We start from the raw sequence: 15,112 nt of genomic DNA, 5'->3' as shown, positions 1-15,112 counted from the left end.
TTTCCTGAAAAGATAAGTTAGTGGATGCAGACACAATATAATGCATTCCCCAAAATGTAATTTGGCACTATCCCTTCTGCCCCAGTTGTCGCTTCCTTTTCCTTCCCCTGGCTCCACTTGTATTTCTGTGTTAGAAGATTTGAATTTAAATATTTTCATGGATTATCACTGCCTTTGGATTATATACTGCTGAGCCCCCACCCTCCCCATATCCGTTAGGTCTCCATATTTTCTAACATTAGTTTTAGAAAATTGTCACTGATGCCTTTATCTCTCTAAATCCTACAATATCAGTACACAGCTCTTTGTGAGATAACAATGATTTGAATGTGCAGCTAAACAAGGAAGGGAATAGGGAACCCAGGTAAATTGCACATTTTATATCCGAAGAGAGAATTCTATCAAACACACAAGCTGTTGGAGAAGCCAATAGTGCACAACATACTAGGAGATGTTAAAATGAAATTTTGCAATATAGATACAGAACAGGAGTTGGATATGAGACTGGTGCGTAAGCCCCAATGGGACAACTCTGCTTCACTCAAAAAGAGATTAGACAACAAGAGAATGGAATTGGTTGAGAACGGTAGGTTCCAGTGATGGCTTTTTGAAGATCAGTGTTACAACCGATTGTTTCATAGAGTAGGGAACAGTTCTTTCATTAAGAGGTACATTTATCAAGTTGATAATGATAGTGGATTCTGCATGATACAGTGCAGCATTTGCTAAATGCACGTTCTTAAGTTGGCAAGTGGGATGCAATGCTTTCAATAAAGGCAGGATATTAGTTGGTGAAACTGATTGGAAAAACTGGGGGTTGGGAGAGGTGCTGTTACAACAGTTTTAAAGTATAACACACCAAGGATGAGTTGGAATCCAAGGTGGAAGGTAAGGGAAAATATGACAGTTGTACCAGCACAAATAAACAGTGCAATATAGATATGATATTTACATAGTTACAGAAAATATTCCTAATAGGCACTTTATAGAATGTTTAATTGATAATTCACAAATTACTAAAGAAAGAGACTTTTAGAATTATGAAGTGGAAAGTGAATTGATGAATTCTTGGACTAAGTGAAACGATGTTTATACATTTGATTCCGACCTTTTCGTACGAAATACTGTGAGAATTGCTCATTCATTCATAGTAATACACAACTGTACTTTGAGCGCTAGGCTCCTCACTTCGTAGGGCTGGACTACATAAATTAGGGATTGTTGATGATGGACTGCCTAAACTGATATATTTGCTGATATATGTGTTCAACTAACCCCTTTCTGTTGTAGGTTGTGGTTATTTCTTTCACCCATCATCAGCTTTAGGCTAATCGTATTAATGTATGTTACATAGTGAATAAGCGTGTGTGATCATTGTTGTCTTGATACCTGGTTTATTCATGTTTTTGTTATAAAGGCCCATAATAAATGTGTTTTTGGTATACATCTGTCTAAGGGTAATCTGTGGAGTTTTACTGTGTGTGTTCATTGTGGGCTTCAAATCACTCTCACCGCGCCAAACTACAGCAGATTAGTCTGGTTTGTCTAGAAGTTTCCCCTGTTCCACTAAACTAGGGAGGGCCTCCTAAACTTCTGCCCACCAGGTCAGAGCTTAGAAATCCATAACACTCAACCAGCTGTTGTCAATCGAACTGACGTTACGCTGGGGCAGTCCCCGCTATTTAAGCCAAACAGCAAAGAGGGACTTAGTTCTGTTTTGAATCCGGAAGAAAAACCCGGCGAGCGAGGACGCCGTCGTGAAGCCTGCAAGGTTGGAACTGGCCTTCGGGAGACTGCAGTGAGGCAGCTCTCCAGTGTAGCAGAGATGAACAGTGGGAAGCCTGGACTGCATCTTGGCAGCTGGCACACTTGAAGGAGATTGAACGAGAGGACAAGAGGGTCCAGAGAAGGAGACCTACATGAAGGGTGTTCTTGGTCTGAACACACAAGCACGTTTGCGATGTAAGCAGGATTTCTACAGTAGTATTAGTAGTAGTAGTAGTATTAGTAGTAGTAGTCATAGTAGTAGTCATAGTAGTAGAAGAAAAAAATGATGGAAATTGGAGGGCGAGCGAGAGACCGAGGAAAGGCAAAAATGGTACAGCCCGGGAGAGAGAGACAGGGCGATACAAAGGTGAAGCTATTGAGAAAAGGTCGGGTGAAGTGGAAAATATTGAGCATGGGACGCACAAAGAGCATCTAGATAGTGGCCAGCATAATTAAAACTAAGCGAAAGTGGGTTGGTGGCGGGACCTGTAGTAGGTGGACGACATTTAATCCTCCAGCACTGGCTGACCGCGGATCGATTACATGGGATACAGCCAGAAGTGCAAGCAATATGCTACCTGGAAGGGCAGGGTGGTCAGGTCTGCAACGAATGCCCAACTTGGCTATAGCCAAGGGCTGTGAAGCAAAGTCCCAACAAAAGAAGAAGGAAGAAACAAACATCACAGAACAGCCCCAGGAAGAACCAGTGAAATGTTCCCCACCCAGAACAGGTAGTGGGAATGGAAGAAAGTCCCAGAGGGAGCAGCGGGATATGTAAATGAAAGTCAAATCACATACAAAAGTGTCTTACTTTGAAGCCTGGGCTGCCACTAAAGCATTTGCCTCCAAAGATAAAAGATGCAGAGGTCGTCCCGAGAGGATCAGCTCCCGCATCCAGGGGTCTTCAGAGCATGCTTGCCGAAAACAGTATCCTCCTGGTATACAGCCCAGAAACTGCCAGCCTCATGGGCATGTGCCTGTGACCCAGAAGATACCTTTTGCAACACACGACAGTACACGAGAGGTTGTCTTCTTTTCATCAACACCAGATCCCACCAAGAGTTAGTGTCCCTTGGAAACCAACAGGACACATGTCTTTTTTTGAAAGGAAGAGGTAGAGAATCCTTTGTTCCAAATCTGTGCTAGAGACACTGGTTTTTCGAAAGAGCAAAACACAAATGACAAGCCTCTACCTGGTTCCTGTTGGGCAACTTAAAGAAGGTAGAGAAAGTAGAGGGCGGAAGAAACACTTGGAGAAAACTGCAACATTTGTTAAAGAAAATGAAGATAAGCTAGCCTGGAAAAGGTTTACAAGAACTGGGGGCCACACCTGGAGAAGGGAGTTATTCTGAAACTCTGTGGTGGACTTGGGAACATCTCCATTGTTTGTGAACTTGGAACATTTCCTGAGCTTGAGAATGCTGTACCTTGAGAGACCCATACCCAGGAGAAGGGAGGCATTCTCCTAGGTTTTAAGTAAGAACTATTTTTCTTAGATTAGGATTTGTGTTTAAGTGGTAGGGATAGAATAGGAGTTTGCACTATAACTGTGAACTTTTGATGTGGACTACACAGACTTCCTGACTGCCCGAGTTATTGTTTGTTTGAGGTAGGGAAACCACCTCTAGTTTGTGATAGGTAGGCTTGTTCATTAAAGAAATGAGTTTATAGCAATCACTATACCAGACTCCTCATTGCATGCTGCCACGGCACACTGCATAAAAAGGAATGCAGCAAATGCTGCACTCTTTGTAAATGTTATAATAGTGACAATAGAGAAGGCATAAATATGGTGGGTGCTCTGTGCACACCTGCATTCAGTAAAATTCCAATTTGGCTGCTCTCCAAAATGCTTAAAAAAGCTAAGAAGCATTACATAATCTGTTATTTGGACCTAATTTTAATTCTACACAACCTGCTTTAAAGGGCAACACTTGGTATGTAGTTTGACATGTTACAATCTTCAAAAGTTCATGTTGTAAAAGAAAACAATACTATCCTGTATTTACCGATAAAACTAGTTGTTTTGCAGCTTAGTCTTATATATTGATTAACATATAATCAAACCAACCATACAATGAAGAAAGGTTAGTAAAAAGACACTGACATGTTCTCTGGATGCAACGGTTTTAGAAAATAGAGTGGGCTGACACCAGGGGGCATTTGGGGGACCCTATCAGACACCACAATGTGGTTCCATTTGACACTCATAACACTGACGCCCACCTGATGTTTTTCAGCTTTTCCAAGAATTGCATGAACATGCAAACAAGTGAATGTATGAAAGATACAAAGGTGAAAAAGCAGTGTATGTAAATGTATCTTATGCTTCATCTATCACACAACCTGAAGCTCTCAAGATGTTCTGAACTATGCCTCCTTGGTCCCTCACCATTGGATATGCTGGTTAGGATGTGCTGGTTAGAACTGATGGGGGTTTTAGTGCAAAACTGGAAAGCCAAATGTTGCACATTTGAAACATTACATAGAATAGTTTGCTGATGATTGCATATAGGCTCGTGTAGATTTGCCCTTGAAGAACATTTCCAATACTACCACTACTTGAGGTTTGTCAGATTGCCATGCTCCCTGTTTGATCTTCAGCCTTATTTGAGTTTTTTTTTTTCGCTCAACGGGACCTATCAAGCATGCTTTAGCCAGGACTCATTTACATACCCATGATTCCCTGCTGTTTCGACTAAACACTACTGTGCTCTACCTGTAAATCATACTATATTTACACCCATGATAGACTGCTAAAGGTTTAATGGGGAACGGTTCAGGCGAGGCACAGTATTGTGTGAATAAACATGGCCACCCCTGGTTGGATATTTTTTAGGAAAAGTGCAACATACAGATCAATTTGTTGTACTTTAGAAAAGAATGTGAAATACCATAACAGGAAATGTCAAACGCAGCTTTAGGAAAAGTGATGCACACCTCATCCCTCCACCCAAATGCCCAGCAATTTTGAAAAAGGTCCGGAAAGAATTACCCAGGGGGTGGACCGGGGGCTTTTCTGGAGAATGTTCCTTGCAATCCTTTTATGGTTAGCCTGGCAGCGCAACTGCCCTTTTGTCCTAGAAATGTGTCATTTAAAAAGTAAAATAACATAATTACACCTTCTAGCCTTTATTTTGAATTATAAACATTGTATTTCATTTCAGTTAAAATGTAACATTTTGTGAGAAAGATGTGTAATATTTCGTATAAACATAAGGAAAGCATTACCTGATATAGGGTACAGAAGAATAGTTCAAGCTTATCGTATACACATATAAATGCTATTGAAATTACCCCAATCCTAGAATGTATTGCTGGCTGTATTGCTGGCACGTAGCTAGATGCAAAAGGCAGAAAGGTCACAGTTATGCATATGGGATGCTATGACACAGCCCTCTCCACGCTCCACTCTTCTATATCCGATACTCTTGATATCCTTGCCCCTGTCATGAGAATCCGCCTGAAGCCCGAAGCCAAGTGTAACTCCTGGTATGACTCAGACCTCGTCACCCTAAAATGCAAGTGCAGGGAGGCCTAGAGGAAATGGTGTGCTTCATGTTCATCCTCTGACAAACTGGCCTGCTGCAAAGGCAATACCGGCTCTCCGTCCTCACCAAGAAGAGAGCTCATATCCAAGCCTGCATCTATGTGGCATCTAACAACTCAGCTGAACTCTTTAAAATCTGCAAGGAACTGGCCAATCCTGCCGCAGTCTCTACCTCTCCTATCCCCTCCCAGGCCCTCTGCACAGCACTGGCTTCTCACTTCATTTAAAAAACTCAGGACATCCTGTCCTCACTCTCCTCCTATCGCCTCCCCGTGCTATTCCCTGCTCTTCCTCTGGCCCTTCTGCAACTACCCCCCTCTCCTTCTCTGCCTTTCACCTTTTCTCTGCAGACGAGGTTTCTAGACAAGTCCGATCTATGAAAGTCTCGTTGAAACAGGTTCACCCCTGTTCCTCCAAAACTATTAAGGACCACATCGACTCCCTGGCTCCTGTCCTGGCTGATTTCTGCAATCACTCCTTTGCCACTGGAGTCTTTCCATCCCCCTGAAGCACTCACTTGTGCACCCTCTTCTTAAGAAACCCTCTGCCGACCCCTCCTGCCCGGCTAACTATCGCCCAATCTCCATCACTCCTTTCCTGGGCAAGCTCCTGGAGAAACTGGCCATCTCCCAGCTTAATCTCCACATTGAATCTGTTGGTTGTCTTCATGACTATCAGTCTGGCTTCAGAGATGCCAGAAGCACAGAAACTGCTCTCCTGAACATCCGTGAAGACCTGCTCTCCAACCTTGACTCTAACACCCTGTGCATCCTCATCTTGCTTGATCTCTCTTCTGCCTTCGATACTGTCAACCATGCCATCCTGCTCAACCGTCTCCGTGATAACCTGGGTATCATTGGTCAGGCTCTGGCATGGCTGACTTCTTTCCTCTCCAATCGACCCTCCCAGGTCCAACTTGGGTCCTTCCTCTCTGATATTTGTTTCTCTATCTGTGGTGTCCCCCAGGGATCTAACCTCTCTCCCTGGCTATTCAACCAATACCTGGCACTCCTTGCCCACCGCATCGCCGCTCTCTGCCCCAATTTTCAGTGCTATGCGAATGATAATCCAGCTCATTTTCAGGCTACCCTCTGCCTCCTCCTCTCCTTCCCTCATCTCTGACTGTCCTTCTGCTTTCCAGGAGTGTTGTGCCACCAATGACCTCTGCCTAAATGCCAGTAAGACTGAGATTCTACTCATCGGCACACCCACTGCCTCTTTTCCAGTCACTCTCTGGCTGGCCTCTCTTGGCCCTCTTCCTGCTCCCACTTGTGAGGCTAAAAACCTTGGGGTCATCTTTGACTCCACACTCTCCTTCTCTCCTCTCATCTCTGACCCTCTAAGAAGTCACACTACCAGCTGCACCTCCTCAGAGGTATTATTCCTTTCCTCTCCTTCCCCCAGAAGCTCACTGTCTCCAGAGTCCTGGTTCTCTCTAGGCTGGACTATTGTAAGAGCCTCTATCTAAATCTACCTGCCTCTACTCTCTGCCCTCTACAACTTATTCAAAACAGGACTGCAAGAATTTTCCTTGGCCTCAAGTCCAAGCATCGTATCTCTCCAGGACTGAAATCTCTGCACTGGCTCCCAGTGGCTGTGAGGATTAAGTTCAAAACCCTCTGCATTGTCCACAAGGCCTTCTGGGGCCGCAATACCTTGAACTCTCTCATCCTAAATATCTTCCGTCTCAAGCTCTTCGCTCATCCGCCTCCAACTCCCTCAGGGTCAGTCACTTCTCCAAGCAACGAGTTGGTAGTAGATCATTCCCTTCGGCAGGGGCCTCCCTCTGGAACAGCCTTCCTGCCTCCTGGAAATTTCAGGAGAACCATCTCCGGTTCCGGAAGCACCTCAAAACCTTCCTCTTTGCTTCTGCTTTCTCTCCCCTGCTGAATTCCTGGCTGAAACTGCACTGGTTACCTGGCCACCCTTTCTGATCTCGGGCCCAGGCCCCGCCAGCTGCACACCTGCACTGCCTCCCAGGCAACCCCTGCACCTGGGGACTGTTTTCTGTATCCCTACAGTCCCCTACCAGCACATATGTCTGCACATTCCATGTAATTGCCAGCAGCTGGCCGTTTTTATTTATTCTACATCCTATGTAATGCACTTTGCCCTCTCCCTTCCCCCCTCGCACTTTTCCCTTTCCCCCTTCCCATGCACTTGCGCGATCTGAATGACACCTGGCCTAGTAGGATCGTTGTCTGTCTCCCCTTTGTTCCCTCTCCCTTGCCTCGTCGAGCCTTGAAACACTTCTGTATAGGTGTGTTATAAATGCCATATCATATCGTATCATATCTATGGGACATTTCTGCCCAGTGTTAAATCCCCTGACATTGAAGCATGCTGTCAGGCAACACCTATCTCAGGTCCCAGGGGATTGTAGGAGAAGATGGGCCCCATTTTCAGACTGGGTTACGAAGAATGATTGATGAGGCTGTGCAGGAATCTCCACGAAGGAAAACAGGCAACCGTACAATGTATGTGTTTCATGTTTCAGAATGGAGCATAAGAGCTCAGAGGATACTCTTTGCCCAAGATCACAAAGTGGCTCTGCAATAATACATGCACTTCCCAATTTGCATTGCTTCCTTCTTCCTCCATGGGTGCAACCCAAGAGTTCTGGATATATTGTTTGACTAAGATCACAAGGCTGCACTGTAATAATGCCTCCAACGCCAGTACTGATTGCTACGCTGATTGCGTTTTTTACCCATGATTCCTACACATGCACTCAGAATATACTGTTCACTAAAGATCACAAAGTTACACAGCATTTAATCCCTTCACCTCCAAGTGCAGATTGCTTTTTTCCTCCACATAGAAAACAAGAACTCACAATATGCATGATCACAGGGCTTGAGTGTAATGAATCTTGAAATCTCCCAGTGCTAATTGAGTTTCTTTCATCCCAATGAAACACACGAGTTCACAATATACTCCTTCCCAGAAATCACCAGAATAAACTGATAAGGGTGTCTCTATCTCCCAGTAGTTTTCTTTTACTTTCCCCCTTATGGAATGTATAAGCTAATGTCTACGGTGTGTGCCTCACTGATGACGACCAATGGGACACAAAACATGTCTGGGGATGCTTGTGGTCTCGTGCAGAAGGGATGTGACCAAGCAGTTCAGGCTGGACTGCCCTTTTGGGGTTGGGGCCAAGCCTGCTTTGCATATGACCTTTCCCCATTCGGTAATGGTTTGGCAGGCAAAGAACAATGATCTCAACAGTTGCCCAGAGCAATGCCACGCCAGAGGTTAAGTTTAATTCTAAACCTTCCAGCTATTACCGCTCTTGTTTTGTCAACATGTTTTAATGCCTGCCTTGCTTTGTTTTCTCTCTTCAATTTAGAGATTAAACAGACAGAAGCGGGACACAGTCAAGTCATTTGGCGGGCCATTAATCATGATTTGAAAGGCTGCATCGAGCCTGCATGCCATCAGTTGAATCACACTATCTTGTAAAATTAAGCATTAAGTGGAAAGGTTCTCCCATGATACAATGCACAGATCCTTTTCCGATTATGTATAGTCTCAATACATGTTACACAGCTCAATGTTAAAACACACACAGTGATAATACTCTCCTACAATATAATGTAGTGATTCATTGATTAGAATGTATAATTACATGCTGCAGCTCAGAGTTATTGCGCACAAGAAAATCACACTGAATAGAAACATTATCACTGCACTGACACCTACAACCAACAACAACATTGACAGGCATGACCTGCCATCGCAAGATGGCACTTGTGAAGATATGGCTTTAATTAAGACGATATAGACCAAAGAAAGGCGCTTTCTGCATCACAAAGCAGCTGCATTTCATGGATTTCGAGCCTCGTTTTCATATTCTTGAATTACGCTGTAATGCAACATAAAAGCAGAAAAAACCTCAACGTGCCATGCAGCATGGAAACAGAAGAAGCTTTAACATCCAACATATGCAAGAGACAGTTGTTCACCCATTTGAACAGTTACAAAAGCTTCCGCAAAATGATTGACACTTCACCATTCTCTTTCTTCATTACTGAACAGCTGATTGGCATAAGGGTTTGTCTGCTATGTATAGTCCGGAAACTGGAAGAGAGGTAAAGCTTTCTCTAGCAACAGCTTAAGCTCCCTTCTAGTGAGACCTTGAAATGCCATGGAATGCCAATACCACCTTGGCTTGTGGGAAGTTGTTTTCTTGACTTTACCACCCAAAATAGAATACATAAATCAAGGATAGTAATATTTACACCAGTTCCTGGAATCTTCTCATTCTACACTCAGATCCATATTAGACTGAATTATAAAACATCAAATGGAATGAAAGATGAATAGGTTGTACAATCCAGTTTGAGTGCAGGCACATGTTTGTTTTTGAAGATGTACACCATTTATTGAAATCGTGATTGACGAAAGAGAATGTATATAAGAGTAATGCTTTGGGAGAAAAATGTACAACTGTTAAATACATTTCGGATCATGAACAAATGGCAAATACTGGTGTTCTAGCTGTGCCTTGTTTTGGTTCATCTATGCTTAATGTAAATTGTGGATGGGGGAAAGAGTGAGTTATTTAGTGGTTGACCAAAGCTTGTATAGACTGCCACACAAGCCCCAAAAAGCGTGTGCTCATTAAGCGACAAACGTATGCTAATGAAAAGCACTCTTCTACCATGCTTTATGATTGGAGGAAAATATGCATTTTGTAGGAATGAATCATTTTTTGGAAAAGGTTGGCAGAAAGATTATATGTTGGATTTCTTTTTCAGAGACCATTTTGTCATCTGGAGCCTTGATACTGGATTTATCAAACATCGAATAAGACCAGATTACAAGGAGAAGCCCTCCTTGCTCAACCTTCTGCCTGATCATTCTGCACCAAATGATACCTCATCCTCAGAGGCTATGCCAAGAAGAAGGCAAGGAAAAGAAACTGCAGGTGCAGAAGGGCTTTGGGGTAACTTATGGGTGGGCTGCTGTAAAAAGATGTTTTTGGGGATCTATTTAGGAGACCACCCTGAAATTGCATCGCCTACAAATTAAGATGCCCCACCACTTCATTTGAAATATTGTTTAATATATGATTTATTTCCATTATGTTGACTATTATTGGTCATCACAAACACATACTCGAAAACAAAAATGTAAAATGTTCTTTTCAGAATCAATTCCAATGAAGACATAAAATACAGTTTTAGATTGGTTTAACTGTGATTTATTTGCTAATTGCAATTTTTCCTGAAATAACAGTCACATATCTGCATTTTTATGCATGTTTGTCATGTCTTTAATAGCCAAAAAGGGAAATATATTATATATTTCAAAATATTAATGTTTTGATTGTCTTTCCGCTATAACATTAGACCTAAAGCTGCCAGCTCTGTTTAACGTCTAAAGAACAAAGTTCCTCTAAGCCAAAGGTGGTCGCTTGAATTTATTTCATGTACGTAGGAAAAATAACTGGCCTCTTTTAAATCCCTAGGGGGTCCTTAAGACTGTAATGGTAGTGTTAAAACATGCAGGGTGCTTATTTTCCATTGGGCAATAGCGTGATTGCACAGCGTAAAAACCTTGAGCAAGGTTTTAATGGCTTGCAATCACTCCACAGCTCATTTTCAAATATTTGTATGGCAGAAAGTAGGGGCCGAACGCAACTTGCATTCCCGCCGCTCCCTTCCTCTCCACCATACAAATGCTTCGCCATCTGTGCTAGCATGGATTTTCATCCCCGCGCAAATGCTGGAGTTCTCTATTGGGTCCTGCGGCTTTATACACCAGCATAAAGCAGGCAGACCCCATAGCGATCCATTGTACATGCATGGTAGGGAGCATGTACAATGACAATTAAATCCTCCCTGACCATTGGGAACACTGCTTAACATGCACGCATGGTAAGCAGTTTTCCAAGGTGAAATTCAACCCTCCCCGATGTGCGTGAATGTCAGGCCAGTTTCCATTTTATTTGTGAGTGTCGCTTGTCAGCTTCACTCACAAACAAAAGTAAACGCTGCCTGGCATGCCAGCCTGCCAGGTAGCGTTTACTCACTTTGCACTGCACAGTGCAAATGTGAAAGTCAGAAGGCAGCGTACACGCTTGTGCAAATGATGAAAATTTGGCGGCGGGGAGCCGCTTACAGAATAGTTTAACAGCTCCTTGCTGTCAAATTACGTTTTTATCCAACATGCGCCTGCAGCATTTAGAAACCGTGGATGTTTTACCGCTCCAGCCTTTTCCAAGTGTAATGGGGCAGATGAATATGCAGATAACTCCTATGGCCCCTAATCAGATGAGTATGAAAGTACCGCTTCCTGGTCCTGCCCCTCGCCATTATCGTCTAGGTGAGAAACAATACCAGCTGAGACAGCCCTACCACCCCAAGTGTCTATGGGTAAAAGACGAAACAAACGAAGACCATGAAGTTGTCATTACGAATAGAATTGATTGTGTCACCAGTAGGGTGATAGATAGTTGTTCCTATATACTTAGGTAAAGAATAACTAGATGACTATACACATACACACAAACTACATGTAGCAGACACAAGTACACATATACACGAAGAGCACATAGACACAAATAATACTCACACATAGACATGAAGGACATCTGCACATAGACGCAAAGGACATGCACACGTATAGATGTAGCCCCCATGAGCAATAACATGAAAGAGATGCAGGGCATACCATGGCGAAGAATGAACTAAGGCACAGGCATTTTCCTAAACTCAGAGGCCGCAGCAGGTTTCAGAATTAACAAGTCCCCAGAACCCACGATGCTGAATTTACAAAAACACATGTAGCCTCGAAACTCGTACAGGGCTCAGACAGTAGCTCACAGCTACAGCCAAGGTCAGAAACAACTAAGGGAGTAATGGATGAACTGAACCAAGGCACAGGATAACAGTTCCCAGGGCAAGGAGCGGTAAACTCCCCAGTTAATCAATTTTAATAAGAGCACAAACAACCATTGAGGTCCAGGTGCATGAGATCAGCAAGCTAAAAGACTTTATAGAAAGTAACTGAATAGTGTCCTCAGTGACCACAAAGAGCACAACATGCATGTTAGCATTAGCTAAAACCTAAATAAATAGAAGGAAACCCACTCTCAAATATGGTATCCTAACACGTGATCCAGATGTAGAAAATACTGGCTATTCATTATGAGCCAAGCACAGATAGGCCATGTGCATAACTCCCTCAGCATGCACACAGACACCAGGCGGCCAAGTTCAGGGATGATTAGGAATATTCTTAAATTGAAAATATGGCAGATAATGGAAGTCTCTACCCCCACTTATATCTCGCTCATATCTTAACGCCTTGTCAAAGGTTTCCAAGGTTGGTAAAGTAGAGGCCAACCAATAACAAGCCCCCTTGCCACAACGTATATAATAGATAATGTCGACCAATTAACTGTCCCTACAAATGATGTATTAGAAATATTAGCTGTAGTAGGATGGGTCCAGGCGGAGCCATCAGATAAGTATCCACTAAAGGAGTGACTGACCCGTATACAGTCTATATATAGTTTGAGCCATTAACATTCACTGTAGGTTTTGTAAACTGACAGTTTAATGTGACTTCATTAATTAAGTAGATTTGCCACAAAACATGCTTGCAAATGCTAAAAACGTGCAAGCTATGAGAATGAAATTGCTGTCCTGGCTTGTCCTGGCTTGGATTCGTTCTTTGAATGAAGCTGGAGCTGGGTTTTGACATGCACCTGAGTCCTCCAACATTGAGTATTATTCTGACTAATTGTGTGATCCTGGACGCACCTTTACACCAGTTTCAATGCTTTAACTCTCCTTTCTCTGCTGTTTTGGTGTAGAGGAAAATTCCATTACCCCAGGACATATTACCCATGCAATATTACTGCATGTCCTCAATGGGAGCCCACAGTAGGGTGTGCATGACTGCTTACCACATATGATTATTAATTATAACTGGTTATTTATAACGTGCTTAATACCCAGAGGTTTCTGAGCGCAGACCCGGGTATTTAAACTGTGTTGCGTGTGTTGCCCCTGAGCTATCCACCCAACAGTAATTCTGTTTGACTACTGTCAAACTTGTAATGACCCCCTTAAGTGTACCAGTCAAACACCCACATATGTATAGGTCCTCCTATATCACTTTTAGAAAATTGAAGAATTTGAAACCAACCATTTTGAATCTTTTCAAAGACAATAGGGGCTGTGATGAAACTTTGGGTGCACAACTTAATGTCAGGATACTTCTTATCCCGCTCTCTCTCACACATATGTATCAAGCAACACCATTGGGTACAAAATGTTTGCAATTTCACTGAACTTCAGCTGCTTTTTACTACCAGTCTACAAAATGTCTGCTCAGTGGGTTAATGCACTAGCTGCAAAAACATGTGTAATCATTAGAAGGTTGTAGGTTTGAATTTCAATGTGTGCATTCTGTCTTTAAATCCACAGAGCTTGATAAAATAAGAACTGGCAGAGCCAACTGTTTGGGCTTGTGTGTAGTTATGGGATAAGCATTTGCTAGGCACTGATATAAAGTACTCCTTAGACATAAGATCACAACATCTGGAAAATTGAGGGATTACCTGGGCATACCATGTCAGTACCTTGCACATGCTTGTTTCATGCCTCAAGCCAAAACTGCTGGCTTTGTCATAGCTGGTTTTTAACAGGATTTCAGTACATGGAAGAGATCTAAATGAAGTGGCTGAAAACACACTTGGTTAAGAAAATAGTTTTAGACCAGTAGCCACTTACAGCTGCAATTAAGCCATTACCTCTCAGTAGGCTGCTTAGAAAAAAACACTGCCAGGCTAAAATGTGATGGTAATGCTTGATAGAGAGAGCTCAAAGAGATCCCACGAGGATGTGTTTAGGGCGGGAAGGGGCAGGTAGTGGGTGGGAATGGCTATAGGGATTATTATGGCCATTGGCAGGCAATGGGTCGGTAAATAGCCAAACAACACCCACGAGATGTGTGTCCCTCCTCAGATGTCATCTCCCTCCTACCTGTAATACAATACAATAGTTCATCTTATAGATGGCCCTTACACACCACCTACTAGCCCAAACACGAGTACTAAAGCTTATCGGTATCAGTACTGAAATAATGTAAGCATTTTTTAACTCTTAATGTTCAGTTTGGGACGTAACAACACCCATCAGTTCAGTTTGTATTATATCAGGGTATTAATCATGCAGCTGCCTGGCTAATTTTTTAAAAATATGTATGGCATTCATGCATAAGATTACAGATTATTTGTATTTGTATGTTTGCTCTGCCCTAGTATAGACTTGATTGTGCATGAGCCTTTCGTCTGATTGGAGGTCATTCCCCCTCTTGTGGTTGGCTGGAGCCCAGCTGCGGCCACCAGCATGAATTTGACAGGATAATTGGGTGCTGCCCATCCATGGCTCTCAGGTTCCGGGGGAGGGGGAGCAATGTGCTTAAGCCTCTACTGGAGGGGTCCATTTTTGCAGACACATGAATGGTAGGCATCAACTCTGATTACTGCTTTAAGTGGGGTAAGAAATCGAGGGGGGGCCCTCATTTGGGGGCGTGGCTTGTGGGGGGCGTGGCCTAAAACGTACACAAGTCGTAAGGTATGCACACACATATATATGCATGTTATATATCTGTGTGCGTACCTTACTATGGTTTGTGTACTTTGCAAGCCATCTTTTCTAAACATAGAAATATGTATTTCTATGTTTAGAAAAGATGGCTTGCAAAGAACACAAACCATAGTAAGGTACGCACACAGGTATATAACATGCATATATATGTGTGTGTGCATACCTT

General features: G+C 43.0%; 1 protein-coding gene across 1 annotated transcript in view; it reads left to right on the top strand.

Annotated features, from left to right (window-relative positions):
* Positions 1-15,112, top strand: part of LOC138516394 (uncharacterized) — a 746,393-nt gene that overhangs the window by 649,004 nt on the left and 82,277 nt on the right. The window contains exon 27 of the mRNA XM_069631475.1: positions 10,081-10,250. Within this exon, the coding sequence (XP_069487576.1) occupies positions 10,081-10,250 (170 nt within the window). The remainder of the gene's footprint in view (positions 1-10,080; positions 10,251-15,112) is intronic.

This window comes from Ambystoma mexicanum, chromosome 6q, assembly GCF_040938575.1.
Source record: "Ambystoma mexicanum isolate Mex_15411 chromosome 6q, UKY_AmexF1_1, whole genome shotgun sequence".
Lineage (NCBI taxonomy): Eukaryota > Metazoa > Chordata > Amphibia > Caudata > Ambystomatidae > Ambystoma > Ambystoma mexicanum.
This window is presented reverse-complemented; position numbering and strand designations above follow the sequence as displayed.